The 27,619-nt window shown below is 45.1% G+C and overlaps 4 protein-coding genes across 5 annotated transcripts in view; all 4 read left to right on the top strand.

Annotated features, from left to right (window-relative positions):
- The window catches only part of LOC145424239 (uncharacterized), a 382,435-nt gene that overhangs the window by 283,296 nt on the left and 71,520 nt on the right, over positions 1-27,619 (top strand). The window lies entirely within an intron of this gene.
- The window catches only part of LOC113011576 (protein NLRC3-like), a 471,371-nt gene that overhangs the window by 146,938 nt on the left and 296,814 nt on the right, over positions 1-27,619 (top strand). The window lies entirely within an intron of this gene.
- LOC145424484 (uncharacterized) lies at positions 519-4,120 on the top strand. Of its 2 annotated transcripts, XM_080297841.1 has the most exons (4): positions 519-2,051; positions 2,407-2,786; positions 2,883-2,996; positions 4,004-4,120. In XM_080297841.1, exons 2-3 carry the CDS (start codon positions 2,457-2,459, stop codon positions 2,994-2,996), a joined length of 444 nt encoding a protein of 147 aa, XP_080153967.1. In that variant the 5' UTR covers positions 519-2,051; positions 2,407-2,456; the 3' UTR covers positions 4,004-4,120. The 2 variants fall into 2 exon arrangements, with proteins under 2 accessions (XP_080153967.1, XP_080153975.1); XM_080297849.1 differs by lacking the exon at positions 519-2,051 and having other exon boundaries at positions 2,248-2,786.
- LOC145426135 (protein NLRC3-like) overlaps positions 12,397-27,619 on the top strand; it is a 40,393-nt gene continuing 25,170 nt past the window's right edge. The window contains exons 1-2 of the mRNA XM_080299660.1: positions 12,397-12,514; positions 22,155-23,949. Coding sequence (XP_080155786.1) covers positions 12,397-12,514; positions 22,155-23,949 — 1,913 coding nt within the window. The remainder of the gene's footprint in view (positions 12,515-22,154; positions 23,950-27,619) is intronic.

The following is a 27,619-nucleotide window of genomic DNA, read 5'->3' on the forward strand; positions in this document are numbered from 1 at the left end:
AACTTTGAGCACCCGCCCCTTTAAACCTCTCTGCACAGCCCTGCACTGAACTCACTATCTTCTCCCTCTAACAGCCTCCACATGTTCTCACTGTAATTTCCCCTCATGAATGAATTTATGCTGCACTAATGTGAATGTTTGCAGGGAAATCAAACGCATTTCACACGCAGTACTTGAGCTGACTTACCTTTGTTTGAATGACGACTTGTACGCGCTGACTCCACAGATAAGGTACGAAAATATATCAGGCTACGTCTTCAGGGTTTCTACTCCACGGCCGTATTTCATACGGGTCCACATTTCCACTGCACGCTATTTTCTGCAAGTACCGCCGCTTCGCCTCTGGACGCAATCGGTCTCTATACAGTCCGTTCTCTTTTGAGCTGCTTTTAAGCATCTTGTAATCGTCGTTCCAACACAGTGTGTTTGTTTTGATTCGTAGACCTCAAAAATGGTGTCGCGCTCCCACAATGCATTGCGGCGTGACGTCAACTCCAAAGCCCTATAGAACATGTTCTTTTTCATTGTCAAAATTATCAGGAATAAAGAAGAAAACTGATTCAAAACCTGTGGAACCTGCCAAAAAACACGTTTTACTGCAAAGGATTTCTAGATGTGAAGGTTTTGTGGCTTTTTTCAGTTTCTAAAACAAACTCATTTGTACAGAAGGATATGAGGATGTATATGTCCGGTGGTGGGTTTTTTTCTTCTTGATTTAATGTATTCATTTAACTCTTCACTTAATCTTTCTTTATGTTTTTTTTTTTGATTTGGCATGAGCGATTTCCGGTCCTCACTCCAAGCCAGTTGGTGGCGGTAATGCACCACATGTTCTATCACAGCTGCGTCCGAGAGGACAGGAAACGTCTGTATGCGTCTGCAAACCAGGTAACTACACTCAGCTGAGCCTCTCTGCTAGTCGTTATTAGTTGGAGGGTTTTGCGTCACTTTCTCTCGGCTTGATAAAGGGCTGTATAGAAATCTCTGGTACGTAACACGTAACGTCATTTTTAGGGAGCGTCGCAGAGAAGTGAGGCTGTTTCTTTGTTTTTGTCGAGTTTTGATTGAAGACATGTTTCCAGTCCGTTTTTTACTCGTTTGTTTTTTCATTAATAACTTTACATTATCACAGAGAACAAGAAGGCGCTTTGTTTGTCACATTCACCTTATGTCTGTGAAGGTTCTCAGTCATCCAGGTCATCGTAGTCAAAGGAGCTTGCAAAGAAAAGCGTCTGGAATTCTTTAAGTTGCTTGAAGACGTTTCACCTCTCATCCGAGAAGCTTCTTCAGTTCTAAGGTCAAATGGTGGAGAGTCCCAGATATAAACCTAGTGGGAGTGACCCCCCACAGAGGGACAAAAGGACCCCCTGATGATCCTCTAATCACCTGAGCCAAGGTTTGAAACTGGGTGTGGGTCCCAATCAGCCAGAGTTTCGGGTGTGTTCATTGTGAAACCTGGCCCCACCTTATCATGCGAATTCCTGAGGTCAGATGGCCCAGGATGTGAGTGGGCGTTAAGGCGTCTGGGAAGGATCTCAAAACTGGATTATAGATGGCAGAGAGTTGGTGTCGTAAACCCCGCCTCTGTTCAAAGATGGTCGCTCACAGTTGACATAGATGCTTCTTTCACTCCTCTTTCAAACCATCTGTCCTCTCTGTCCAAAATGTGAACATTGGCATCCTCGAAAGAGTGTCCTTTATCCTTAAGATGCAGATGGACTGCTGAGTCTTATCCTGTGGAGGTGGCTCTTCTATGTTGTGCCATGCGCTTGTGAAGTGGCAGCCACTTGGCAGCCACAGTGATAAATGGCTGAGATGGCTGCAGCTGTACGTGTGAGGTACCTACATATTTCAAGATGAATTTGCAGAGATGTCATGTTTGGTGCTTACAGACATCACACTGCATTTTGTGATTTCGTAGCTATTGTGATATTTTGGAGCTTCCCATGATCACCGTGACAGTCATTCATTTTAACATAACCTTTCTATTCCTTTCAGGGATCCTCATTTTTTTGGTGAGGAAGATCAGCAGCTGTGTCGACAGGCAACAGGTAACGGCATGCTTTTCTGTTAGTACTGTAGACCTTGGTCTGGTGCTCTTTTTTAGTTTAACACAGTATTTTCATTTGCCGAAGTGTAAAAAGCTTGTTCCAGGAGAAACAAACTTTAGTGAGTTCTGTAAAATGATTCCCACCATTGCACACTCTGTCAGCCTCCAGTGTGCCCTTTTTTTGTCCTTTAACTGAAGAAAGTCGGTAGTCAGAACATATGAGATAAGTGAGATCCTCATTTTGCCTGCTTATTTCAAGATACAACATTTTCACAAACTGCTGTAGGATAACCTTGCTATTTGTCTTTTCCAACACTTCTACATTCATCCATATTTCCTTGTCTGCTTCTTTCCAGGTGAAAAGTACCTGAAATGGGTGAAAGATTTTGTTTCCAAAAACAAAAGCATGTGCGTTCACCTGAAGAAGCCAAGTGGTGCTGACCTGTGGATAGAAGAGCTTGAGAACACCAAATACAACGGGGATGATGATGAAGTTAACGCCTGGGGAAAATTCTACCTTCCCGAGATTGTAAAAATGCAGGTTATTGGTGTGGTAAAGGGCACCTCATGTCCATGTGACGAGCTTGTGCTGATGACGCGTGAGGACAAAAAGCTGTACGGCTATGACGGAGAGGAGCTGCATCTGGTGGCTTCCAGTTTCCTGGAACTATGTGACAAAACGATAGAGTATCCAGCATCCAAGCGCTACTACAATGGAGAGGCCTTCAAAGATATGGTGAGAAGTTAGACTGCTAAGAATAAGACTGGGGATGCCTAGTGTTAGAGATCAATCACCTGAGCTTTTCTTTGTATTGTTGTGTGTTCTGTTTAGACTGAGGAGGACTGGAAAAAAGTTAAGATGAGTGATGTGGGGAGGAAACTGCAGGAAGAACATAAAAAGCTGGTAAATGAAACCCAGTCAGCGTTCGTCAGCCTAATATCATAGGTGGGTATTGGAGCTGAGTATCATCACTGATTTCTAGAACCTGTTCAATTCCAATTCACAAGGTCCCAATTAGATTCCATTTAATTCTTACTCAGAGAGTCAGAAACATTATAATTCTGATCATTTATCAGTACTGACACTTGTGAAACTTCATCAGAGGTGTGAGCATCACAGCAGATGCTTTTGTGTCAAAGTAACTGAGGATAAAACACAAAACCATGAAGCAGATTTTCCTGGCCTAGCTTTTTACAGTAGATAACCTTAAAAATATTATTCTGCAGTAGAACAAAAGCAGACGAGAACCACGACTCAACAAATGTACATTGGCTGATGCTGCTGAAGTGATTCAGAGGTTTTAATAAGAGGTTTTAATAGAGACACAGCAGAGCATTTTGCAGTTTCACTTAATTAGAAAAAAATAAATAAAATTTGGTATTGAACAGCAGAAATGAGGCTGTCTTGTCGGAAGTCATTAAAAAAAAATGGCTGTAAGCAACGGTAGACTGCTTCATAACAAGCAAGCGAATAATGCCAAAAACAGAGATTTGAGATGGGAAACGGTGTTCTTAAAGTACACTGAGAGAGGCAGAGAGCTGTGCTGTGTTGTTTTTCTGTGTGTGTTTTAATGGTGGTGGAAGCAAACCAGCAAAAGTAAGAGGGAATTCATGACAATGTTTATGTCAAGCGAAATGTGTCTTCTTTTGCTGCTGGTTTGGTTAGAGAGAGACAAAACGTGCAGCTTCAGGATCTGAGCAGCTTTCAGCACCAACGGCATCACAGCTCAGACTTGGATTCAGGATTAAGCCCTTTATGTTTGACTGTAGTGATTGTAGCTCTGTCCTTGTTATTAATCGCTTTAGTCAAACACAGCTATTGTTTGCTGGGATGTGTATATACTTGACAGTTTGTATCTCAGAGTTATCAAAGACACTGTGGATAATCATCAAGAGATTGTTGTCCTCTTAATAATGACCTATTTGATTGTTTGTTTCTTCTTCTTCTTACAGATTCTGGTATTTGGCCAAAAGAGAGCTTCACAATTCTTGGCTTCACCTGTGGTAGAAAAATGACTAAAGTTATGCAACACTCTCTAAAATTAAAGCTATGCAACGCTTTAACATGAATGGCGAAGGAGTGCATCTCTTTCACTGTCTCTTCCTGTCCTCTTCTCAGTCTTTGTTGTGGCACCTCTGCTATGTGTTATAGAAAGCACTTGGAATCATGTTCAATACAAAAACACCAAACTCGTGGGATTGCCCTAGCAAGCAGTTGGTAAAAACTAATTAAAACTGATATATATCAGCTTCACTTTCTAGCTGCAAAAGCACGTTTCTGCAAAAGCATGCAGTTTCCTGTCAGCACTTTTTGGCACAGAGTGTACTCAGAGTTAGGCCTTTCTTATATAAAGCAATATAATCAGCATATAAACATTTAAGATGATAAATTTAAAGCTCAACAGTAACTGCTATAAATATTATAACTACACATGTAGTGCTTTTGCTTAAGTAAATTATAGTTGGGATCATAATAAGAAAACATGTGTTTTTATTTTCTGTGTACCCTGGGTACAGACCAGTATAAACATGGGATTCTTCCCAATAAATGCTGTCTGATAATGCTTCATATTGCATTAAACACTAGATATGTAAGCAAACAAACAAAAACCCATAGAAGCCAGTTTTAATTATTAAATGTGACAATTACATGGAGATGGAAAGTAAACATGCTTATACACGTCTCTGTGATTACAGAAAATCCACACAGATGCTGTCAGAGCAGAGAATCTTTGATTTATCAGAATGATGAATGCAAATGATTTCATGAAATCTCACTCTTGTTCTGGGTTGTAAAATTCACCTGTCCAGTTAAACCGAATCCTTTGCAACACGGTTCTAAGAACCCTACCAACCTCATCCTCAGCTCTCTGCCTGTTATCCTTTTCAGCTGAGTATTCATCCACATGTGTTTCAACTTCTCTCTCATTTTCAAGCAAATTGCTCAGGCTCTCAGCTTCAGCAGTTACCATATGGCCACTCTCTGAGGTCTTCTGTGTTCAAGCCAAACAAATTCTTACATGATCTGCAAGGCTTCATTCTGGCACCATCACGGAGACAAAAAGCCTCACACCTGATATTTCCAGGTACTTCAATTGTTCCATCAAAGTAATCTTTCTGGACTGTGTTTGGATAATAGGTCATCACCGCACCAGATACATATTTATGCCATTTGCTAAGACAGGAGGCAGCAATCATAATTTTCCCAGCGTTAGGACCTTTGGTGGACATGGAGACTCTGCAGTACCTTTCTGATTTGTTGGTTTGGGATTTTTGAGAAATGCAGATGGTGGACGAGACGAAAGCTGTTTTTTTATTATTCTCTTCTAAGTCCAAGTCTGTGAGGAGATCTTGCAGACTCTGCTTTATTTGCTCTTCATTCTCTGAGTTATTTTGCAGGACGATCTGAAAACAGTTACAGATCTGGTCAAAGTGTTGCACCTGATTATATAGTTGTTTTTCATAGAAAGTTGATCAACACGTTTGTTTCGCTGCTTGACTTGTTTAACTATGCAGGACCATTGGATGCTTTTGATTTAGACATTTTAAGATAGGGGGTGAAACAAGTCACAAAAATCTATTTAATTTTAAATCAATAAGCAAAAATCCATCTTTGTTCTCACTAATTTATAATTAAATTTGCTAATTGACCTTTTTTTTCTATTTTGCTATGCCGGGCTGTCAAAACACGCTGAATTTAGAGTCTTTGAGCTTAACAGATCCAGCAGCTACACAGTGACAGCATCATATACGCCTTGAAGACTGTAAGCATCTCCAATAATGAGTCTGTTAGACATTATTTAGAACTAACAAATTCTGAAGCAAGTCTCCAGCTCTCCTGCAGTCTCTGTGTTTGGTGGAGAAGTATAGCTAGAAGCATATGTTGAAGTATAAGGTACAGTATGGATTTTCTTTGGATTTCTCAGTAAAAAAGCACTTTGCATTATACTTTCCTAAAAACTGGAAGTTTGTCAGATTGACTGACAATGTGAGAAGAGTTATCTTACCATGTCGAGCACACAGGAGAAGGGACTTTGCCTGGGAAGCTGAGTCGAATACAACTTAAAAGGCCTGGGATATCTTCTCATTAAAGAACCCAAAACAAAAGGATTAGGGAAGATTTCTTCTGGAGAAAAGGGGATGTTGTTGATTTTGCCCAGAAACAACATGCTGTGAAGGATCTGTTGAGTGAAAACATATTTGCTTATTGTTAGTAGTGATAAACAGGACTGTCTTAAAAGTGTCAAAGGTAACACACCTCATCCATCAAGTGTTGACTTCCCGGAGTCATGTAAGAGCCCCGAACCATCCTCTTGGTAATCTTGTAGGCATTAGTTTTCAACCTCCTTTGAGAAATTGTTGTCTTCTAAAATGATAATGATCGAGCAGTTAGGGATTTAAAAACACAGGAGATCTGATAACTTTGGCTACAGCAGAGTCTGCAGACATACCTATTTTGCTCTTGGTCGGCCTATTTTAAACATGAGAGAAAACATAGTTAGTGAAATGTTGATAACATACAATGACTATCATTGGTGGCTGAAAAGATGCCAGGTAACAAGTGAAAAGCTGCTACTTACCATCGCCACAGTCTAAGAATGAAACAGGAAACACTGAGCGAGTTGCCTCCATCTTAAAGCTGTTGATCATGTGATTTAAAGGAAAGCCACACCCAGCTCTTTCCTGGAATTTTACTCGACTGTAGAAAACTGCTCCATTTGCCCCGCCCACCCATGATCTTTAATATCTACCAAAAACAACCTTTTGGTTGTCAGTAACCAGCCGATCGTTTGCGCGATTAAAAAGTGGCTTTTTGCGGCGGCGTTCCCACCGCGAGCAGAACTCCGGCTCAAAAACCGCTGTTTTTGAACACTTTTATTTATTTTTATGGGCTTACTTTGAAACAAAGTGCGATTGAATGATTATTGTTATGTGTTGCCTTGAATTCGGCTATGCTGTCTGTTAGACAGTTGTTTTCCTTTATTGTTGTTTTTGTATTGTTTGTAGCGAACGCTACTGGAATGTGTAGATTAAGCTACGTAGCCAAGATAATTAATAATTTAACTGTTGTACATTGGTTGATGATGATTTGCATTGTTACATAGGCTTGCAGAAAAATATATTTGTTTACCGGTAAACTGAATCGAACTTGATGTGCCACTGGACGTTTTTCTGACCTACAGGTCAGGTTTTGTTCCCTCCCTTTGAATTAATCTTCTTCATATTGAAGTGGCGAGCCGGTAGGACCATTCTTTGTTTCCCCTCTTTCCCCCACTTAGCCGTCTTTGGATTACGGACATATTTCCCCATTTGTATGAAGCTGGACTCTAAGGAGGAATACCTTAAAAGTGAACTTTAAAAAGAAGAGGACCAAAAAGGACTTTTGCACAGAAAGATCACAGCATTGATTTATTATTTAATTGTGGGCATTTATGTTGTGTGTTGTGTTAATTATTTTGTTCCATTTCCCCTTTCCTCCATTTATTCAATATATTTTTGGTACAAGATATTGCAGTCTTTGGTCTCATCATTCACACCATCTAGGCTCCATAAAGAACTATTTCTTCTGCGCGTCAGTCAGTAAACTCATCCATTGAAATAAACTAGTCCTTAAATAACTTTGAGTTACACAGTGGCAAATGTAATAGAGAAAGACACAGGGCCACCTGAAATCTGTCGTCCTATCTGATTCAAAACCAACATGTAGGAGAATCTGGAATCTTTGATTTTGAGTTAAAAATAAAATATGGGTAAAATGCAGAAATGTTTTTACTAACATGTACTAACAGAGACTTGGAGGAGAGAGACCTAATGTTTAATAATCCACATTTCACTGTTTTACTCTTTGGTTCAGATGTGGATACTGTATTGTTCTTTCTTTGTGACTGTTTATGTTTAAGTTGTTTGTTGCTGGTTTTTAGTTTGTTTTTTTCTGTTTGGAAGCTGACACAGTCTCTATGGAGATGGGTTTTTGGGGGGTAGCAGGAGGAGAGAAGCTGCAGAGAGGCGTGTAAGACTGCAACTCTGCTTCCTGGTCCCAACTCTGGATAGTCATATTTTGGGGGGTTTAATAAACTACTACTGCATGATGTAAAGCTGAAGTATTACACAGCTTTATGAACCTCCTGTTATCCTGGTACAGCAATAAATCTTTTACTTGAACATCTTCTGGCTCCAATAAGCTTTGAAATGTGACCATGAAGTTAGAGACACACTGACTGAAACCCACAGCTGTGACTGTGGATCACATCCACACACAGTGTAGCTGCTGTCTCTGTGTGAGGTCTGTGTATATATGTATATACACTGAACAAAAATATAAACGCAACACCTTTGTTTTTGCTCCCATTCCCCATGGGATGGACGTAGAGACCTAAAATTCATTCCAGATACACAATATAACCATCCCTCCCAAACAGTGGTCACAAATCAGTCCAAATGTGTGGTAGTGGGCACATCTGCTATATTGAGATAATCCATCCCACCTCACAGGTGTGCCACATCAGGATGCTGGTCTGACATCATGAGTAGTGCACAGGTGTACCTCAGACTGCCCACAACAAAAGGCCACCCTGGAATGTGCAGTTTTTTGCGCTATTGGGGGTCTGGGGACCCAGAACCGGTCAGTATCTGGTGTGACCACCATTTGCCTCATGCAGTGCAACACATCGTCGCATGGAGTCTATCAGATTGTCAATTGTGGCCTGTGGAATGTTGGTCCACTCCACTTCAATGGCTGTGCGAGGTTGTTGGATATTCGTGGGAACTGGTACATGCTGTCGTATACGCCGGTCAAGCACATCCCGAACATGCTCAATGGGTGACATGTCCGGTGAGTATGCTGGCCATGCAAGAACTGGGACATTCTCAGCTGCCATCTGCCCTGAACAATGTGAACCATGATTCATCCGTGAAGCGCACACCTCTCCAACGTGCCAGACGCCATCGAATGTGAGCATTTGCCCACACAAGTCTGTTACGGCGACGAGCTGGAGTCAGGTCAAGACCCCGATGAGGACGACGGGCATGCAGTTGAGCGTCCCTGAGACGATTTCTGACAGTTTGTGCAGAAATTGTTTGGTTGTGCAAACCAATTGTTCCAGCAGCTGTCTGGGTGGCTGGTCTCAGACGATCTTGGAGGTGAACCTGCTGGATGTGGAGGTCCTGGGCTGGTGTGGTTACACGAGGTCTGCGGTTGTGAGGCCGGTTGGATGTGCTGCCATATTCTCTGAAACGCCTGTGGAGACGGCTTATGGTTGAGAAATGAACATTCAATGCACGGGCGACAGATCTGGTTGACATTCCTGCTGTCAGCATGCCAATTGCACGCTCCCTCATTGCTTGTGGCATCTGTGGCATTTTGCTGTGAGACAAAACTGCACATTCCAGGGTGGCCTTTTGTTGTGGGCAGTCTGAGGTACACCTGTGCACTACTCATGATGTCAGATCAGCATCCTGATGTGGCACACCTGTGAGGTGGGATGGATTATCTCAATATAGCAGATGTGCCCACTACCACACATTTGGACTGATTTGTGACCACTGTTTGGGAGGGATGGTTATATTGTGTATCTGGAATGAATTTTAGGTCTCTATGTCCATCCCATGGGGAATGGGAGCAAAAACAAAAGTGTTGCGTTTATATTTTTGTTCAGTGTATTTATGCTTATATTCATATTCTCTTATTCCCCTTTATTTGATATCCTAATTCTGTGCTGTGTAAAAATTTGTCGGTGTTCTGCTGCTACAAACTGGATTCCCTGGAGGATAAACATGAGGGATTCATAAAGTTCTATCTCTCTGTTAAAATCCCCCAAAATCAATGAAATGTGAATTTCAGGCAGACATGTTTTTAAAAGAGTCACTTTAGAATAGAATAGAATAGAATAGAATAGAATAGAATTCAACTTTATTGTCATTGCACATGCACAGGTACAGGGCAACGAAATGCAGTTTGCATCCATCCAGAAGTGCTTTAGTGATATAGATATATTACAATATATATTAGCAATAATATAGATATGTGAGTATATTACAGAAATGGGTCTATTATGGTATGTTATAATGTACACGGTATGAAGTATGTTGTGAATATTCTATAACTATAAGTATGTACAGGCTGTAGTGAGTACAAGCTATGTACAGGCTATGAACAGGATATAAATATGAAAAACTATACAGAATATGAAATAAATAACTTTACAGAATCTGAGATATACAGCTATACAGAAATGAGAACTATGCAAGTTGTAAACAGTTGTAGGATTAAAGATTATTGAATGTACAGAATGATTATTTACACAGAGCTATACAGTAGTGCAGTTAAGATAAGTGAGGGTGTAGATAGTTTCTACAGAGGCTATATAAAGTGCTAGTGGTTGTGAGTGGTGGTTCAGTCCATGTTATTATTGTGTGTTTGAGGGTACAGTTGTCCATTGTGTGTGTGTGTATGTTCAGTCCATGAGTTTAACGTGGGTCAGATGTCAGGAGGCAGAGTTCAGGAGTCTGACAGCTGTGGGGAAGAAGCTGTTCCGGTACCTGGTGGTCTTAGTCCGGAGGCTCCTGTGGCGCCTCCCAGAGGGCAGGAGGGTGAAGAGTCCATGTGATGGGTGACTGGGGTCTTTGATGATTTTCCCAGCCCTTTTCAGACACCGCTTCCTGTAGATGTCTTTCATGGCAGGAAGTGGTGCTCCGGCGATGCGCTGGGCAGTTTTCACGACCCTCTGCAACGCCTTCCGGTCCGAGGCAGAGCAGTTCCCGTACCAGACTGTTATACAGTTGGTCAGGATGCTCTCGATGGTGCAACGATAGAAGTTCACCAGGATGTCTGAGGACAGGTGGTTCTTCCTCAGAGTCCTCAAGAAGAAGAGGCGCTGGTGAGCCTTCTTGACCAGCTTGGAGCAGTTGGTCGTCCAGGTGAGATCCTCGGAGATGTGGACTCCCAGGAACTTGAAGCTGCTCACACGCTCCACAGCCGTCCCCTTAATGTGGATGGGTGGATGTGGGTCAGCATTCCTCCTGTAGTCCACGATGAGCTCCTTGGTCTTCTCGGTGTTAAGCAGCAGGTTGTTTGTGTCGCACCACTCAGCCAGACGATCCACCTCCTCCCTGTAGGCGGAGGTGTCATCACCGTGGTGTCATCTGCAAACTTAATGATGGTGTTGGAACCATCAGCAGGTCTGCAGTCGTGGGTGAAGAGGGAGTAGAGGAAAGGGCTCATCACACAGCCTTGTGGTACACCGGTGTTCATTGTGATGGTAGATGAGCAGCGGTTATCCAGCCGGACATGTTGGGGGCGGTTGGTCAGGAAGTCTAGTAACCATTTGCAGATGAGGGAACTGATACCCAGGTCTGTCAGTTTCCTGATGAGTTGTGAGGGGTGGATTGTATTGAATGCTGAACTTAAGTCTATAAACAGCATTCTGGCGTAGGTGTTGCTGTTGTCCAGGTGTGAGAGGACAGAGTGCAGTGCGATGGAGACTGCATCCTCTGTGCTCCTGTTCTAGCGGTATGCGAATTGGTGGGGGTCCAGGGTGGGGGGGAGACAGGATTTGAAGTGTGCTAGGACCAGCCGCTCTAAGCACTTAGTGATGATGGGGGTGAGTGCTACTGGGCGGTAGTCATTGAGGCAAGATGGGTTGGAGTTTTTGGGTATCGGGACGATGGAGGTGGATTTGAAGCAGGCCGGTACCACAGCGTGGGCCAAGGACAGATTGAATATGTCTGTCAGCACTCCTGCAAGCTCCCCAGAACACGCTCTGAGAACACGCCCGGGGATGCCATCGGGACCTGCAGCCTTGTGGACATTGATCCTGCTCAGCACCGCTCCTACATCGGTGGGGGAGAGAGTCAGAGGTTGGTGGTCTGGCGTCATGTCTGCTTTGGTTGTGGTTGTGGGGTTCCCTCGCTCAAAACGAGCATAAAAGTTGTTGAGCTCGTTGAGGAAGGAGACATCAGAGGATGCGGGGGAGGGTTTGGTGGTCCTGTAGTCTGTGATGGTCTGGAGTCCTTGCCACATGCGTCGGGGGTTGGAGTTGGAGAAGTGTTCTTCTACCTTCTTTTTGTAATGGTGTTTGGCTTTTTTGATGCCCTTCTTTAGATTAGCCCTGGCTGTACTGTAGGCGTGTGCATCTCCTGACCTAAAGGCGAATGGAAAAATGTGTTTTTAAAACCAGCCAATAGGAGCGTCTGTGGATATCAGCTGAGGCTGAACTCAGGAACACCATCACATATAAATACACAGAATTAAATCACTAGATAAAAGACGTCATTAAACAAGGATCAAATCAACATGTCAAAGGTCAGTCAGAAGAGGTGTGGTTAAACACTGGCAGTGCAGCGACCTAATGCAGTTTGGTTACCGCCACGGGAAAAGCCCCGCCCCCTCTGAGCCTCCGCTGTGTCCTCAGCACATCCAGGAGCAGCAGGTCAGAGGGGGCGGGGCCATGTCAGGACTTATTTTAAGTAAAATTTAAAGTGGAGCGACGGCAGGAGTCACACAGCAGTAACCAGCTCTGTCTGCCAGGGTCAAAGGTCAAACAAGTCCTGCAGCTGACCCACACACAGACTTACACTGATCCACAGAGAGTGATGAATCCACACATCACTCGGCTGGAGGAAGCTGGGTTTCCACACCGTCCGTTCAGAAACCAGTGTTGACACTGAGACCCGTCTCTGTAACAGGAAGTCCATGAACAGGCAGACCCTCTGCAGCAGGCTGACCTGTGACCTCTGAGACAGAGGGAGGAGTTTGTGTCAGCAGGGAGCGCTGCAGCATCGCCTGAGAGCTTTAAGAACAACAGCAATAAACAGGAAGTGAAAGTCACACTTCTGTTGGTGTGCGTCATCAGCAGACCTCCACCCTCTGCAGGAAGCTGAGATAAGAAGCAGCCAATCACAGAGCAGAGAGCATGTGACTTCCTGTTCCTGCTGTTACTGTGACAACAGCTCCTGGGACAGAGAGCAGCTTTCTAAAGAGGAAAGATGCTGCTGTCACCCCCGGGTGTCATGTGACCCGCCTGATGTACCGATTTAAGACTGTAAGAACAATAATAACAACATGTTTTAGTCAGGTGATCCATGCAGAGCAGATCCATGTGACCAAACACAGCTGGATCACATGTTTCCTCTCCTGGAAACAGAAAGCCTTCATGTATAAAGGCTCATGTACCCACTGAGCCCTGCTCTCAGATCTGTGAGGCTTTAACAAACAACAGTTTAAAGTCATGTTTAGCATCTTCTGTCAGTGTGGAAGGTCACACACTTTCCTGAGTGTTGAACCCTGAACTACTAGCTGTTCATGTCAGCCTGGACATAAATACAGACCTGCCTGCTGTCATAGACCCCAGCACTCACATGTTACTTATAAGTGACTCATATGTATGCATGTATATATTGTGTATGTTGTGCTATTTCTTACTTAGTGTGTTGTGTCTTTGTTCCTGTTTGTGCTGCAGCACTGTAACCTAAATAATTTCCCCTGGGGATCAAAAAGTATTCTGATTGTGAGTAAATGAAAGCAGTCAGAGCAGAGGACGGTGATGTAAGGAATGGGATTTTAATCAGCCAGTCTCCTTTAACTCTCAGCATCACAAAGTAATGTGGTAACATCTGGACTGATGTGTTTACTGTCAGCTAGTTTAAATGCTGTAGGCTGCAGCCGCTGCTCTAACACTATAACTGTAACAGGGCTCAGTGCTGCTTCTAACAGTCTGAGCTGCTTCAGGCTTTATTTGTGAGGAGCACAGCAGCTTACAAACACGTGGCTGGGCCTGGACCCAAAGGAGTGTTTGTTAAAGCCTGCAGTGAATCCAGCAGCAGAATGATGGAAATGCAACACAGCAATGATGAAGAGGAGCAGCATTAAAGCCAAAGTCCAGTTCATACAGTTAGGTCCATAAATCAAATAAGGGAAAATAAAATGTTGTTGGATGCACCTGTCTGCAGCCTTAATGCTCTCTGGTCGCTATGGTAACGCGTAAACATTTCTTTCAAAATAAGACACACGACTACAACACGGGAAAAGACCCAGGGAAACGAAGTTAAGGATAAAAACCCTGAAAACCATTGTTGGATTTATATTTTATCATTGTCATTGTTATTGGGGAATATCTAACCATATATGCTCAGAGGTGTAGAACCAATTGTGTAATGATAGTAGTCTTTAAAGACTTTGTGTGACTCCAGAGTGTTCTGGCATTCACACCCACGTCCTGGGATCATGGGAGAGGTGCTACCTTCTTATTGTTTTGTGGTAGGATGTCTGTTTTAGTCTAAGTGCCTTTTGTTTAGATGAACTGCTGGACTTCCAGACCAGCAGGTTTAGGGAAGTCGTTTATGGGGTCACACTCTGACTCCACACACACACACACACACACACACACACACACACACACACACACACACACACACACCTACACAACATACAGACTGGTACCTTTGTTCACGTGTATGTTAATGAACCTATGTATATTCGTGTAACCTCAATAAAAGAGCAGTGTTACGAGGGAACGGACGAGAGCGACTGTGGTCAAGCGAAGGAACGGCATTGGTCCAGTTCTCTCCCGTGCACGAGAAACATAAAGAACTACTCGTGTCTTGCTTTGCTGTGTAGCTGGATTGAACGATCCAGTGAACAGGTTTATGCTACAAACCTATCAACCATCAATTTCACACCGAGCCTCGACTCTCACGGCCCGGTACCAAACGACTCACGGACCGGTCCGTGACCCGGGGGTTGGGAACCGCTGAGTTAACGCATGAGTAGTTCGGGGCTGCACGTCATTTTCATTGTTAATATCTTTGTGAAAAGCACATTGATGTGAAAATCTTCATGAGAGTCAGAGGCCCTACAACACGATTAAAGATTCATTCAAAAGAAAATCACAAGTTATTATCATCTTCAGAACATTTCATTAAACATTAGAGACAGACTGCTGAGTACATCTCATCTCTATCCAAACAACCTACAGTCCACAAACACATCATGAACCAGTGCTCTGGGCTGTGGTCTGTCCCCAGTTACATGGATCAGCTGGTTCCCTGCAGGTGACTGCTGCTGTGGTTTGGAGCGGATGAATAAACCTGAACTGAATCAGGTGTCCAGTTACTTTTGGTCCCTTTAAACCAGGCTGTCACATGTTCAGCATGTGAAACTCCTCCTCCTCCGTGAAAACGGGTGTGGGTCACAATCAGCCAAGGTTTTGGGTGAACCCATTGTGAGATCTAGCCCCACGCTATCATGTGATTTCCTGTGATCAAATGTCCCAGGATGTGAGTGGGCGTTAAGACGTCCATGTCCCTCTTCAAGCAACTTAAAGAAGTCCAGACGCTTTTCTTTCCAAGCTCCTTCAACAACATCATTCATAGAACAGCTTCCAGCTTCTTTTGCTCGGCTACAGTTTGGATGGATCAGTGTTTGAGCAGTTATGATATCAGGGACAATCTAGACATGTGTGACAATACTGAACATGTCACATGACACACCTCAAACATCATGTGATCCACTCTCAGTCTGCACTTTCATTCATGACTTCAACAGGTTGAAATGAGCTTTGAAGAAACATCAGTTCAGTGCTGAAATATTTAAACGCTGCAGGAAGAACAACAACAAATTGATGACGGATGTTTGTGCTTCAAACAGGAAAACCAGCAGAAATAAATCACAGCCTGCCAGAGGTTTGGAGTTTCCGAGATGCAACTGAACGCAGCACAGTGTTCCAATGCTCCTTATTGTCCTCAAACGTCTCTTTGGGTGTTTCCTTCCTGCTCAAAGTTTAATTTCACTTCCTGAACTTCGTGGAGTGGAGCTTGTTGTTGGTGTGTGAAGAAACTGTAAGTTTGCTTCGTTTCCTCCTTTAACAGTTTGTCTTTAGGAACTTTACTGTTTGTTCAGCTCGTGTTTGATTTCTTCACACAACAAACTGTGTGTGTTTGTATTTCCGGTCTCTCCATTAAAGTCAGTGTGTAATGTTTCCTGGCTAACATCAGCTGTGTGCAGCTTAGTTCAGCACAAATCTGCCGCTCCATAGTTCACGGTAACGGACTCACAGCTGGACCAACGAGGCCGAGTGTGTCCGCCACTCTGAGCTACGTTCGTGTTTGTGTACTTGTAGTTTGTACTTTGAGTTCACTCAGAGCCCACAGAGGACGCAGCGTACGTGATGACGTCACAGCCCTTTACCTCCTTTACTGTCACTGTGATTAATATTTACACACGAGACACCTGCAGAGCTCTGACGCTGAGCTAGCACACAGCATGCTAACACTAAGCTAAAGCTAGGCTAGCCAAGAACCCAGAGTGAGGTTAAAGCTAGTGATGGGCAGATGAAGCCTCATGAAGCACTGAAGCTTTTCATCCAATTGGTTCACCCCAACGCGAAGCTTCTTGAAGCTTCATTTGCTCTAGTAGGACACCTACTGGACGTAAAAATATTAGTTGGCATGAATTTGAAGAGTGTGGCCTTTTTGCACACAGCCTGTAAATGTCAACAACAAAAGGAGTGTGTAAAACATGTATATTGTAGTGATGCAGTGTACTGTGTATATTTATACTGGCAGTATGGAACATGATTATTTGGAAATGCCTAAAATGGAAATGATCATATACTGTGAGGTGAGGTGTGGACAGTGGTTGTGCTTTTGTAACATTGAGGCAAGGACAGTGATTAGTGTTTAGGGGACACATCATTGGTTTTTGTTAAAAAGAAACAGTTTCTCCACTGTGGCAGGTCGTAGGCGATTTTTTTTTTCTAAACTGTCTCTAACTCTCACTAACCACAACTCTCCATCAAACTCCCACATTTTGTCTGAGGGGTTTATATCGCTGTCATAGCTCGCGGCAAAGTTCGAACCGCTTCCTGAACCAGTCACGTGGTACAGCCGGGCAGCGAGGCTTCGGACGTCATCATTTTCAGCTCCTCCCATAAATGAAGCAAGCCTGGATACAAGCTTCGCGGAAACGCCCCCTCCATTACTCGACACACGCTTCGAAGCCTCGATACAGAACGTCACATCACTAGTTAAAGCTGAGTAAACACTGACCCCAGACCAGCACCGTGATAAAGTGAGCTGCTGCTGCTGAACTTGAACAGGTAACAAAGTGATGAGCAGTCAGGCTGCAGGTTTCTACCTGTTCATGTTTCTACAGTAGAATCACTTTGAAGTGTCTTTGTGCTGTTTCATCTTTGATTTGTGTTCATAAACACTCAGAGAAACATCACGTGACCTCATCAGGATCTGTGTTGGTGTGTGGGGCTGTACCTCAGCTTTATGTTGTTACATGCTCATTTGTTCATTTTAACATCAAAGTAATGTTATGAGGAGTAATGAAGTAACGTACTCCATTACTTTTAATCAAAGTGTTCTGTGTAATATGTGTAATAATGACTGTTTTGAGTAATGACCAACACTGATCACAACAAAGAGGAAATGCCTCCAACATGCACAAACATTTGAGCCACAACATGCAGTTAATGTGCACAAATGTCTTTGATATGCTGCTCAGTGATGGTGGTGACTGTCAGAGCAGAGCTACTGAGAATCAATAAGTAATATCAATGATGGGATCAGAATCACTAAATTCTTCTCATCCCTGTCAGTATCATACATGTGCTGTATAATGTGATAAATGTAGAGGTGCTGGCTGTTCTCTCACTCTGCTGTTTAGCTGTAAAGGACGCCTCCCTGCCTTTGTCTCATTCATGACCTTTAATAGTCTCTTCTAACATGCAGAGATCTGTATGATCTGTTTCATAGAGTCTAACCAGCCTGTACAGGTAACAACAACAGTCACTGCATCACTGACACACAAACGTCATCTCTGTCAATAACAACATTCATACATGGAATAAAAACACATCAGTGGATCATTGCTGGAGCTGATGTTTGTGCTCCTGGTGCAAAGGCTCTCAGTTTCCTCCTTGAAATAACATCAGTGGTGGGTCAGCGACATGCTTTCTTTCCCTCTCAGGTTTAAATATCTGGGACTCTCCACCGTTTGGTTTTAGAGCTGAAGAAGCTTCTCTGATGAAACGTCTTCCAGAAACTTAAAGACGTCTCTTTTCTCTCCAAGCTCCTTAGATCACATGACCTGGATGACTGAACCTACAGACATATTGACCTGGTTTCATGGTCACATGACAGGTCAGAGGTCAGTTCCTCCTGTTAATGTGAACTCACTGAGTGTTTGTGGTTTACCTCTCAGACTGACTGAAGATGATGATGGAGGAAGAGGAGGACAGAGCAGAGTCTGCAGGGTCCAGCTGTCCGTCTGTGAGGAGTGACCGGTCCAAAGGTCACCCTCCAGACTTCAGTGGTGAACCTGGAGCAACGAGGTCAGAGAGCTGAACTCACTGAGTAACAGAAATAATTCTGCACTGACATTATAATCAGTGTTGACTCTGGTTGATTGTCTGACTGTGTTTGTGAGCTGAGAGGAAATGAAAATGAGTTTGTAACAAAAATCAGTTTTGTCCAGTTTTCCTGTAAAAAGCTGAACTCTAATCTAAGAGGATGTTACTGACAGGAAACAGCTGCATTATCTGCAGTCTGTGTGATCACAGCTGCTTCAATCATGTTTGTGTCTGCAGAGGTCAGAGGTCACAGTCTGCAGGGTCCAGCTGTCCGTCTGTGAGGAGTGACTGGTCCAAACCTCTAAATCCTCCAGGCTTCAGTGGTGAACCTGGAGCAACGAGGTCAGAGAGCTGTGATGACTCCTTTACATGTTTGTGTTTCCTGGATAAATATGACCTGAAACATCCTCAGATTGTTACAAAGATTCATTAAAAAGAAAACAATGAAAGAGAAAAGATCCAAATGTTCGACTTGGTCATTTGCTGTTTGAGGACAGTGATGCTCATATCTGTGGGGAAAGTGTGACCTGAGTGGGTTCATGTTTGTCTTTAAAGAACAGAGCTGCTCTGATTCTCTTTGTGTCTGATCTGTTAAACAGTCTGAGAGGTCACACAGAGACCCAGCAGCTAAAGCCTGGATCATACTGGCTGCTGTTACTCCATCAGGACAACACTGAACCACAGTGGTGTGGATGTAGTGGATAAATCCCACCATACTGATGCTCAGAGTTAACCACAGGGAACAAAACCAGATGTTACCTTCAGATTGTGACCTTTGGAGTGGACGATGCAGATTTCAATAGAGAATAAATGTTGTTGTTTTTCAGCTGTGAAGAAAGAATCTAATTTTCTGAACTTAAGAATGTATGATGCTGGAAACAACATGGAGACTATAACACAACATTTCCACTGTGTTCATAGAATGAATGTAAAACTGTCAGACATTCATTAAATATGCAAAATGTCTACAGAAGCATCAGAGGGTCAGACGTGAAGCACTCAGTGATTTTGATCAAATGACTCATCAGTTATTGATCTGTACTACACTGATCTACCACGTTAGTAAAGCTGGTGTTCTGGTGGTGGAGGGAGACTCGGATCATGTTCTGGTTTTGGAGCAGTGATCTGCTGATGGTTCAGTTTAATGAGCTTCTTCAAAATCATCCCTGACATCACCACTGAAAGGACGTCCATGAAAACAGACTGAAAATTACTGATATGTTCACAATCTGAGAGTTTAAAACTTGACAGACTTGATTCAGATGAAGTTATTTGAGCAGAAACTCCTGGATCTTTATCCTGTGTTGATCTAATCCTTCATGGTTCCTCCACAGAGTGGAGCAGCAGAGCTCAGAGGTTCCCAGTGGTCAGTCTGCCCAGCAGCATCAAACACAGCTGGACTCCATATTTATGGTCTGTACATGTACAACAACTACTTTATTATTAATATTAATAATGATGCATTTATTTATAGGTCCCTTTCAGAACACCAAGGACTCTGTGGACTAAATGACCAAAAGAAACAAACTTTGAAATCAGACGGTGCAAATGTGATCACAGGGAAACGTTTTAAACATCGAGGCTTTAAACAGAAACCAAAGTGAAACAGTTTGTAGTCGAGATCAGTGGGGATGAAGCTGAATAACTGTTTCTTCAATAACTTTGAGCTCTTAAAAAAACAAAAACTAGCTGAAAGTCTGGCTGCTCTTATGAAAAGTACAGAGAAATTATGGGTCGCTCAACACTTGTGCACAATATAAGAGTTTAAATAAATCTAAAGAATAACTCAAAATCCTACAATCATACTGATAAAGTCATCTACAGCTAACTATCCAAGTGGATTTGTTTAAGACAGCTCCATCTGCTGGTGGCCCTCTGCAGGTGCATGAAAGGGGCGTGTTTATAGTGAAAGTAGTAGAGAAAGTAAACCCCACGGGAAGGAGGAGGACTCTCAGCAGCTTCCAGCTCATATTCAGACATTTGACTTCTCACTGAAAGCAGCAAGTTTGAGTGTCTTTACCTTAGTTAGAAGAGATAACATGTCAGTAGTAATTAGAGTTGATTGAGCAATGCTGTCCTTATAATGTAGTTTATGATTTTTATGGACAAGTCCAGTTTTTCTGTAGAGCCTCTCAAGTTGGTGACAGCAGCAGTGGAAGTTCACGTGTAAACCAGAGCAGCAAATCAGGTCCAAATGTGTTGTTCACAGTGAGTGGGATCATCATTGGCTGCTATGTTAACCTCCTGCAGCAGGATGTCTTTGGTCAGAGAATGGATAGATCACTAAGTCATTGTTGAGTTTAGGGAGACAGTAGACAGTTGCAGTAGGTTCAGCCAGTTGACACACAGTAGATAAAATAACTGAAGGCAGGAGCAGACACCTGTATGACTTTCCACCTCTCACATAGATTATTTCCCTGGGCAGCGCCACAGGGCTGGTAGATGTAAACAAAGCTGGAGGAGAGGATTTATTCATCTGAGAAAAGTCACAGAGTTGTGTCTTGATGCTCAATCATCCAGGTACGTAAATCCCAAAAGCTTGATTCTGTTCATCTGGATGTTTTCAGTGGGAGAAACGTTTCATCATCATCAGGTGACTTCTTCAGTCTCAGCTGACTGCAGGTTTCAATCTTATAAACAGGACATTTGTATGACTGAAACCAGCCCACTGAAGGAACAATGGGCTGGGAGGTCAGTTCATTGATCATTGGTACGCATATTGTCAGGACCATTGATCAATGGTTGTTGATCAATGGTCATGAGTCCAGTTCACAGAGAGCTGGGGAATGGCTGCAATCACAGCATGTAAGATGGTGACAAATGTACCCTTAGGCCCCTCCTCCATTCAGAGATGGTCTTTCCTTTTCACATAAATGGCCTCCTTGACTCCGCCCTCAAACCAGCGTTCACATTTACTCAGGACCTTCTTGATGTGAAGTTCTTCTGCTTCGCTGGCTGCTGTGTCTGTGGGGATGGTGTTTGTTCTGTGTTGTTGTGTCCTGATGACGCCCAGTTTGTGCCCCAGTGGATGATGAGAGTCAAACCTTAAATACAGATCTGTATGTGTAAACAGAGTGAACCTTTAAGACCAGTTGTCTGTACGATCAACTCAGTCACCTGAAACATCTCCAAGTTTCTGGCTTTGATCATCAACCTGTTGGTAGTTCAGCTCTGAACACCAGTGAAATGTTTCTCCCACTGAAATCGCTGCATTCATATGAACAGCATCAACGTTTTGGGATCATGGAGTTGTGGAGAAAGTCTCAGTTAATCAGATAAAGTCAAACCTATAATTGGTAAAGAGTTCGTGGATGATATGCCCCTTGATCGTAAAGAAGTGGATGTTGTGTGGACTAAAGTTCAGAGTGGTGGGTCATTCATAAATATTCTGTTCCAGCTGCTGGAGGACAACATCATCACTTTTGTGAAGAACGAGCTGAAGAAGATCCAGAAGGCTCTGAATCCAAATAAGCCCCAGTGCTTGGAGTTTCAGAGGGAGGATGATGAGCAGAGGAGAAACAGCAGAGAGGCATTTGTGAAGATCACAGTGGACTTCCTGAGGAGAATGAAGCAGGAGGAGCTGGCTGACCGTCTGCAGAGACGTAAGAGGATTTATCTAAAGATTTAAGCTGCTGGATAAATGAGACACTTGTGACACCAGTGTGTTCAGTCATTTCTCAGTGGGTCAGAAATTGTCATCAGCATTTTGTAAATGTGATTGTTAAAGTTGTATTTTTATTATTATTATTCAGAACTTCCAGCTGCTGTTTGTCATCGTAACCTTAAATCCACCCTGAAGAAGAAGTTCCAGTGTGTGTTTGAGGGCATCGCTAAAGCAGGAAACCCAACCCTCCTGAATCAGATCTACACAGAGCTCTACATCACAGAGGGAGGGACTGCAGAGGTCAATGATGAACATGAGGTCAGACAGATTGAAACAGCATCCAGGAAACCAGACAGACCAGAAACAACCATCAGACAAGAAGACATCTTTAAAGACTCACCTGGAAGAGACAAACCAATCAGAACAGTGCTGACAAAGGGAGTGGCTGGCATTGGGAAAACAGTCTTAACACAGAAATACAGCCTGGACTGGGCTGAAGACAAAGCCAACCAGGACATCCAGTTCATATTTCCATTCACTTTCAGAGAGCTGAATGTGCTGAAAGAGGAAAAGTTCAGCTTGGTGGGACTTGTTCATCACTTCTTTACTGAAACCAAAGAAGCAGGAATCTGCAGCTTTGAAGACTTCCAGGTTGTGTTCATCTTTGATGGTCTGGATGAGTGTCGACTTCCTCTGGACTTCCACAAAACTACAATCCTAACTGACCCTAGAAAGTCCACCTCAGTGGATGTGCTGCTGATAAACCTCATCAGGGGGAAACTGCTTCCCTCTGCTCGCCTCTGGATAACCACACGACCTGCCGCAGCCAATCAGATCCCTCCTGACTGTGTTGGCATGGTGACAGAGGTCAGAGGGTTCACTGACCCACAGAAGGAGGAGTACTTCAGGAAGAGATTCAGAGATGAGGAGCAGGCCAGCAGGATCATTTCCCACATCAAGACATCACGAAGCCTCCACATCATGTGTCACATCCCAGTCTTCTGCTGGATCACTGCTACAGTTCTGGAGGATGTGCTGGAAACCAGAGAGGGAGGACAGCTGCCCAAGACCCTGACTGAGATGTACATCCACTTCCTGGTGGTTCAGGCCAAAGTGAAGAAGGTCAAGTATGATGGAGGAGCTGAGACAGATCCACACTGGAGTCCAGAGAGCAGGAAGATGATGGAGTCTCTGGGGAAACTGGCTTTTGATCAGCTGCAGAAAGGAAACCTGATCTTCTATGAATCAGACCTGACAGGGTGTGGCATCGATATCAGAGCAGCCTCAGTGTACTCAGGAGTGTTCACACAGATCTTTAAAGAGGAGAGAAAACTGTACCAGAAGAAGGTGTTCTTCTTTGTTCATCTGAGTGTTCAGGAGTTTCTGGCTGCTCTTCATGTCCATCTGACCTTCAGCAACTCTGGAAAAAATCTTCTTGAACAGAAACAAATAACCTCCAAGAGTTTTAGCTTTTTAAACCAAAAAAAATCTCTCCACCAGAGTGCTGTGAACAAGGCCTTACAGAGTCCAAATGGACACCTGGACTTGTTCCTCCGTTTTCTCCTGGGTCTTTCACTGCAGACCAATCAGAGTCTCCTACGAGGTCTGCTGACACAGACAGGAAGTAGCTCACAGACCAATCAGGAAACAGTCCAGTACATCAAGGAGAAGCTCAGTAAGAATCTGTCTGCAGAGAAAAGCATCAATCTGATCCACTGTCTGAATGAACTGAATGATCGTTCTCTAGTGGAGGAGATCCAACAATACAGGACTTCAGGAAGTCTCTCCACAGGTAAACTGTCTCCTGCTCAGTGCTCAGCTCTGACCTTCATGTTACTGTCATCAGAAGAAGATCTGGATGAGTTTGACTTTAAGAAATATTCTGCTTCAGAGGAGGCTCTTCTGAGGCTGCTGCCAGTGGTCAAAGCCTCCAATAAAGCTCTGTAAGTAAACATGAACTCATTGCTTAAAATCTTATAATCGATAAAAATCTTAAAACCATGGGAAATAAATCAGAAATGCTGAGTTCAAAGAACAGTTAAAAAACATAAAAATAGTGAATTAAATGATTATCATTCACTCAGTAAATATTTTTTCAGTCCAGCAGGCCGTGTCAGTATTTCTGACACATTTTTGTCTATATCTCTTATCAAAGTACAATCCAGGCCCAGCCAATAAGAACATGAGCTCTGATCCTTCAGCCCCTCTGACAGGTTTATTATCGTCAGCTTGTTCACGTCTCCAAATCCAGCAGTTTGTTTTTTATCTCATTTTCAGTGCACACTCTCCCTTTTTTATTATAAATCTCTGCTGTGACTGTCCTGTTTTCATCCAGGATGGAGGGAAAACTTGGGCTTCCATCCATCCATCCATCCATCTTCATCCGCTTTATCTGAGGCCGGGTCGCGGGGGCAGCAGCCTAAGCAAAGAGGCCCAGACCTCCCTCTCCCCAGCCACCTCCTCCAGCTTATCCGGGGGAATACCAAGGCGTTCCCAGGCCAGCCGAGAGATATAATCTCTCCAGCGTGTCCTGGGTCTGCCCCGGGGCCTCCTCCTGGTGGGACATGCCTGGAACACCTCACCCAGGAGGCGCCCAGGGGGTATCCTTGTCAGATGCCCGAACCACCTCAGCTGGCTCCTTTCGATGTGGAGCAGCAGCGGCTCTACTCTGAGCCCCTCCCGGATGGCCGAACTTCTCACCCTATCTCTAAGGGAGAGGCCAGCCACCCTTCGGAGGAAGCTCATTTCTGCCGCTTGTATCCGCGATCTCGTTCTTTCGGTCACTACCCACAGCTCGTGGCCATAGGTGAGGGTAGGGACGTAGATCGACCGGTAAATTGAGAGCTTCGCTTTTACACTCAGCTCCCTCTTCACCACGACGGACCGGTGCAGCGTCCGCATTACTGCAGCTGCAGCCCCAATCCGTCTGTCGATCTCCGGCTCCCTTCTCCCATCACTCGCGAACAAGACCCCGAGATACTTGAACTCCTCCACTTGGGGCAGGAACTCATCCCCGACCCAGAGTGGGCACTCCACCCTTTTCCGGCTGAGAACCATGGCCTCAGATTTGGAGGTGCTGATCCTCATTCCCGCTGCTTCACACTCGGCTGCGAACCGTTCTAGTGCGAGCTGGAGGCCCTCACCCGATGAAGCCAACAGAACCACATCATCCGCAAAAATCAGAGATGAGATTCTGAGGCCACCAAAGCGAAAGCCCTCCGCCACTTGGCTGCGCCTAGAAATCCTGCCCATAAAAATTATGAACAGAACCGGAGACAAAGGGCAGCCCTGGCGGAGCCCATCACCCACCGGGAACGAGTCCGACTTATTGCCGGCAATGCGAACCAAGCTCTTGCAACGGTTGTATAGGGATCGAATGGCCCGTAGCAATGGGCCAGACACCCCATACTCCCGCAACACCTCCCACAGGACACCCCGAGGGACATGGTCGAATGCCTTCTCCAAGTCCACAAAACACATGTAGACTGGTTGGGCAAACTCCCATGCACCCTCAAGTATCCTCGAGAGGATAAAGAGCTGGTCCAGTGTTCCGCGACCAGGACGAAAACCGCATTGTTCCTCCTGTATCCGAGGTTCGACTAGCGGACGAACTCTCCTTTCCAGCACCCTGGCATAGACTTTCCCAGGGAGGCTGAGGAGTGTGATACCCCTGTAGTTGGAACACACCCTCCGGTCCCCCTTCTTAAAGATGGGGACCACCACCCCGGTCTGCCAGTCCACAGGTACTGCCCCTGATCACCATGCAACATTGCAGAGGCGTGTCAACCAGGACAGCTCTACAACGTCCAAAGCCTTCAGGAACTCGGGGCGGACCTCATCAACACCAGGGGCTCTGCCACCAAGGAGTTGTTTAACTGCTTCAGTGACCTCGCCCCCGGAAATTGGCGGGTCATTCCCCTCATCCCCAGACTTTGCTTCCTCCTCAGAAGACGTGTCAGTGGGATTAAGGAGGTCCTCGAAGTATTCCTTCCACCGCCTAACAATTTTCTCAGTCGACGTCAGCAGCGCTCCGCCAGCACTATACACAGTGCAGGTAGAGCACCGCTTTCCCCTCCTGAGACGCCTGACGGTTTGCCAGAATCTCTTCGAGGCAGTCCGAAAGTCTTTTTCCATGGCCTCTCCGAACTCCTCCCACACCCGAGTTTTTGCTTCAGCCACTGCCCGAGCCACATTCCGCTTGGCCTGTCGATACCTGTCGGCTGCCTCCGGAGTCCCACAGGCTAACCAAGCCCGATAGGACTCCTCCTTCAGCCTGGTGGCTCCCTTCACCTCTGGTGTCCACCATTTGGTTCGGGGATTACCACCACGGCAGGTACCAACCACCTTGCGGCCGCAGCTCAATGCAGCAGCTTTGGCAATGGAGACGCTGAACATGGTCCATTCGGACTCAATGTCCCCAGTCTCCCTCGGAATGCTGTTGAAGCTCTGCCGGAGGTGTGCGTTGAAGATCTCGCAGACTGGGGCCTCTGCTAGACGTTCCCAGCACACCCTCACTACGCGTTTAGGTGCACCAGGTCTGTCCAGCGTCCTCCCCCGCCACCTGATCCAACTCACCACCAGGTGGTGATCAGTTGACAGCTCAGCCCCTCTCTTTACCCGAGTGTCCAGAACATATGGTCGCAGGTCTGGTGATACGATTACAAAATCGATCATCGACCTACGGCCTAGAGCGTCCTGGTGCCACGTGCACTTATGGACACTCTTATGTTCGAACAGGGTGTTCATTATGGCCAAACTGTGATTAGCACAGAAGTCCAATAACAAAGCACCGCTCGGGTTCAGATCAGGGAGGCTGTTCCTCCCAATCAAGCCCCTCCAGGTCTCGCTGTCGTTACCCACGTGAGCATTGAAGTCTCCCAGCAGGACAACAGAGTCTCCAGGTGGAGCACCTTCCAGCACCCCCCCCCCCCCCTCCAGGGACTCTAGGAACTCTGAACTGCCACTCGGCGCATAAGCGCAGATGACAGTCGCGACCCGTTCCCCGACCCTAAGGCGCAGGGAACAAACCCTCTCGTCCACCGGGAAAATCCCCAACGTACCGGCAGCAAGCGGAGGGGATATTAGAATACCCACCCAGCCCGCCGCCTCTCACCAGGGGCAACTCCAGACTGAGACAGAGTCCAGCCCCTCTCCAGGAGACTGGTTCCAGAGCCCAAGCCATGCGTAGAGGTGAGCCCGACTATATCTAGCCGGTACCTCTCAACCTCACGCACTAACTCAGGCTCCTTCCCCACCAGAGAGGTGACATTCCATGTCCCTATTGCCAGTCTTGGCAGCTGGGGGTCAGTCCACCAGGGCCTCCGCTCCTGGCCGCCACCCGACACACAATGCACCCGACCCCTATGGCGCCTCCTGCGGGTGGTGGGCCTGCGGGAGGATGGGCCCATGTCTCCTCTTCGGGCTGTGCCCGGCCGGGCCCCATGGACTAAGGCCCGGCCACCAGACGCTCGCCCTCGGGCACCCTCCCCGGGCCTGGCTCCAGGGGGGGGGCCCTGGTAACCCTATCCCGGGGAGGGTAAACTGTTCTCTCGATATCCTTTTCATAAGGGTCTTCTGAATCGCTCTTTGTCTGGTCCCTCACCCAGGACCAAT

The sequence above is a fragment of the Astatotilapia calliptera genome, chromosome 3 (assembly GCF_964374335.1).
Source record: "Astatotilapia calliptera chromosome 3, fAstCal68.1, whole genome shotgun sequence".
Taxonomy (NCBI): Eukaryota; Metazoa; Chordata; class Actinopteri; order Cichliformes; family Cichlidae; genus Astatotilapia; species Astatotilapia calliptera.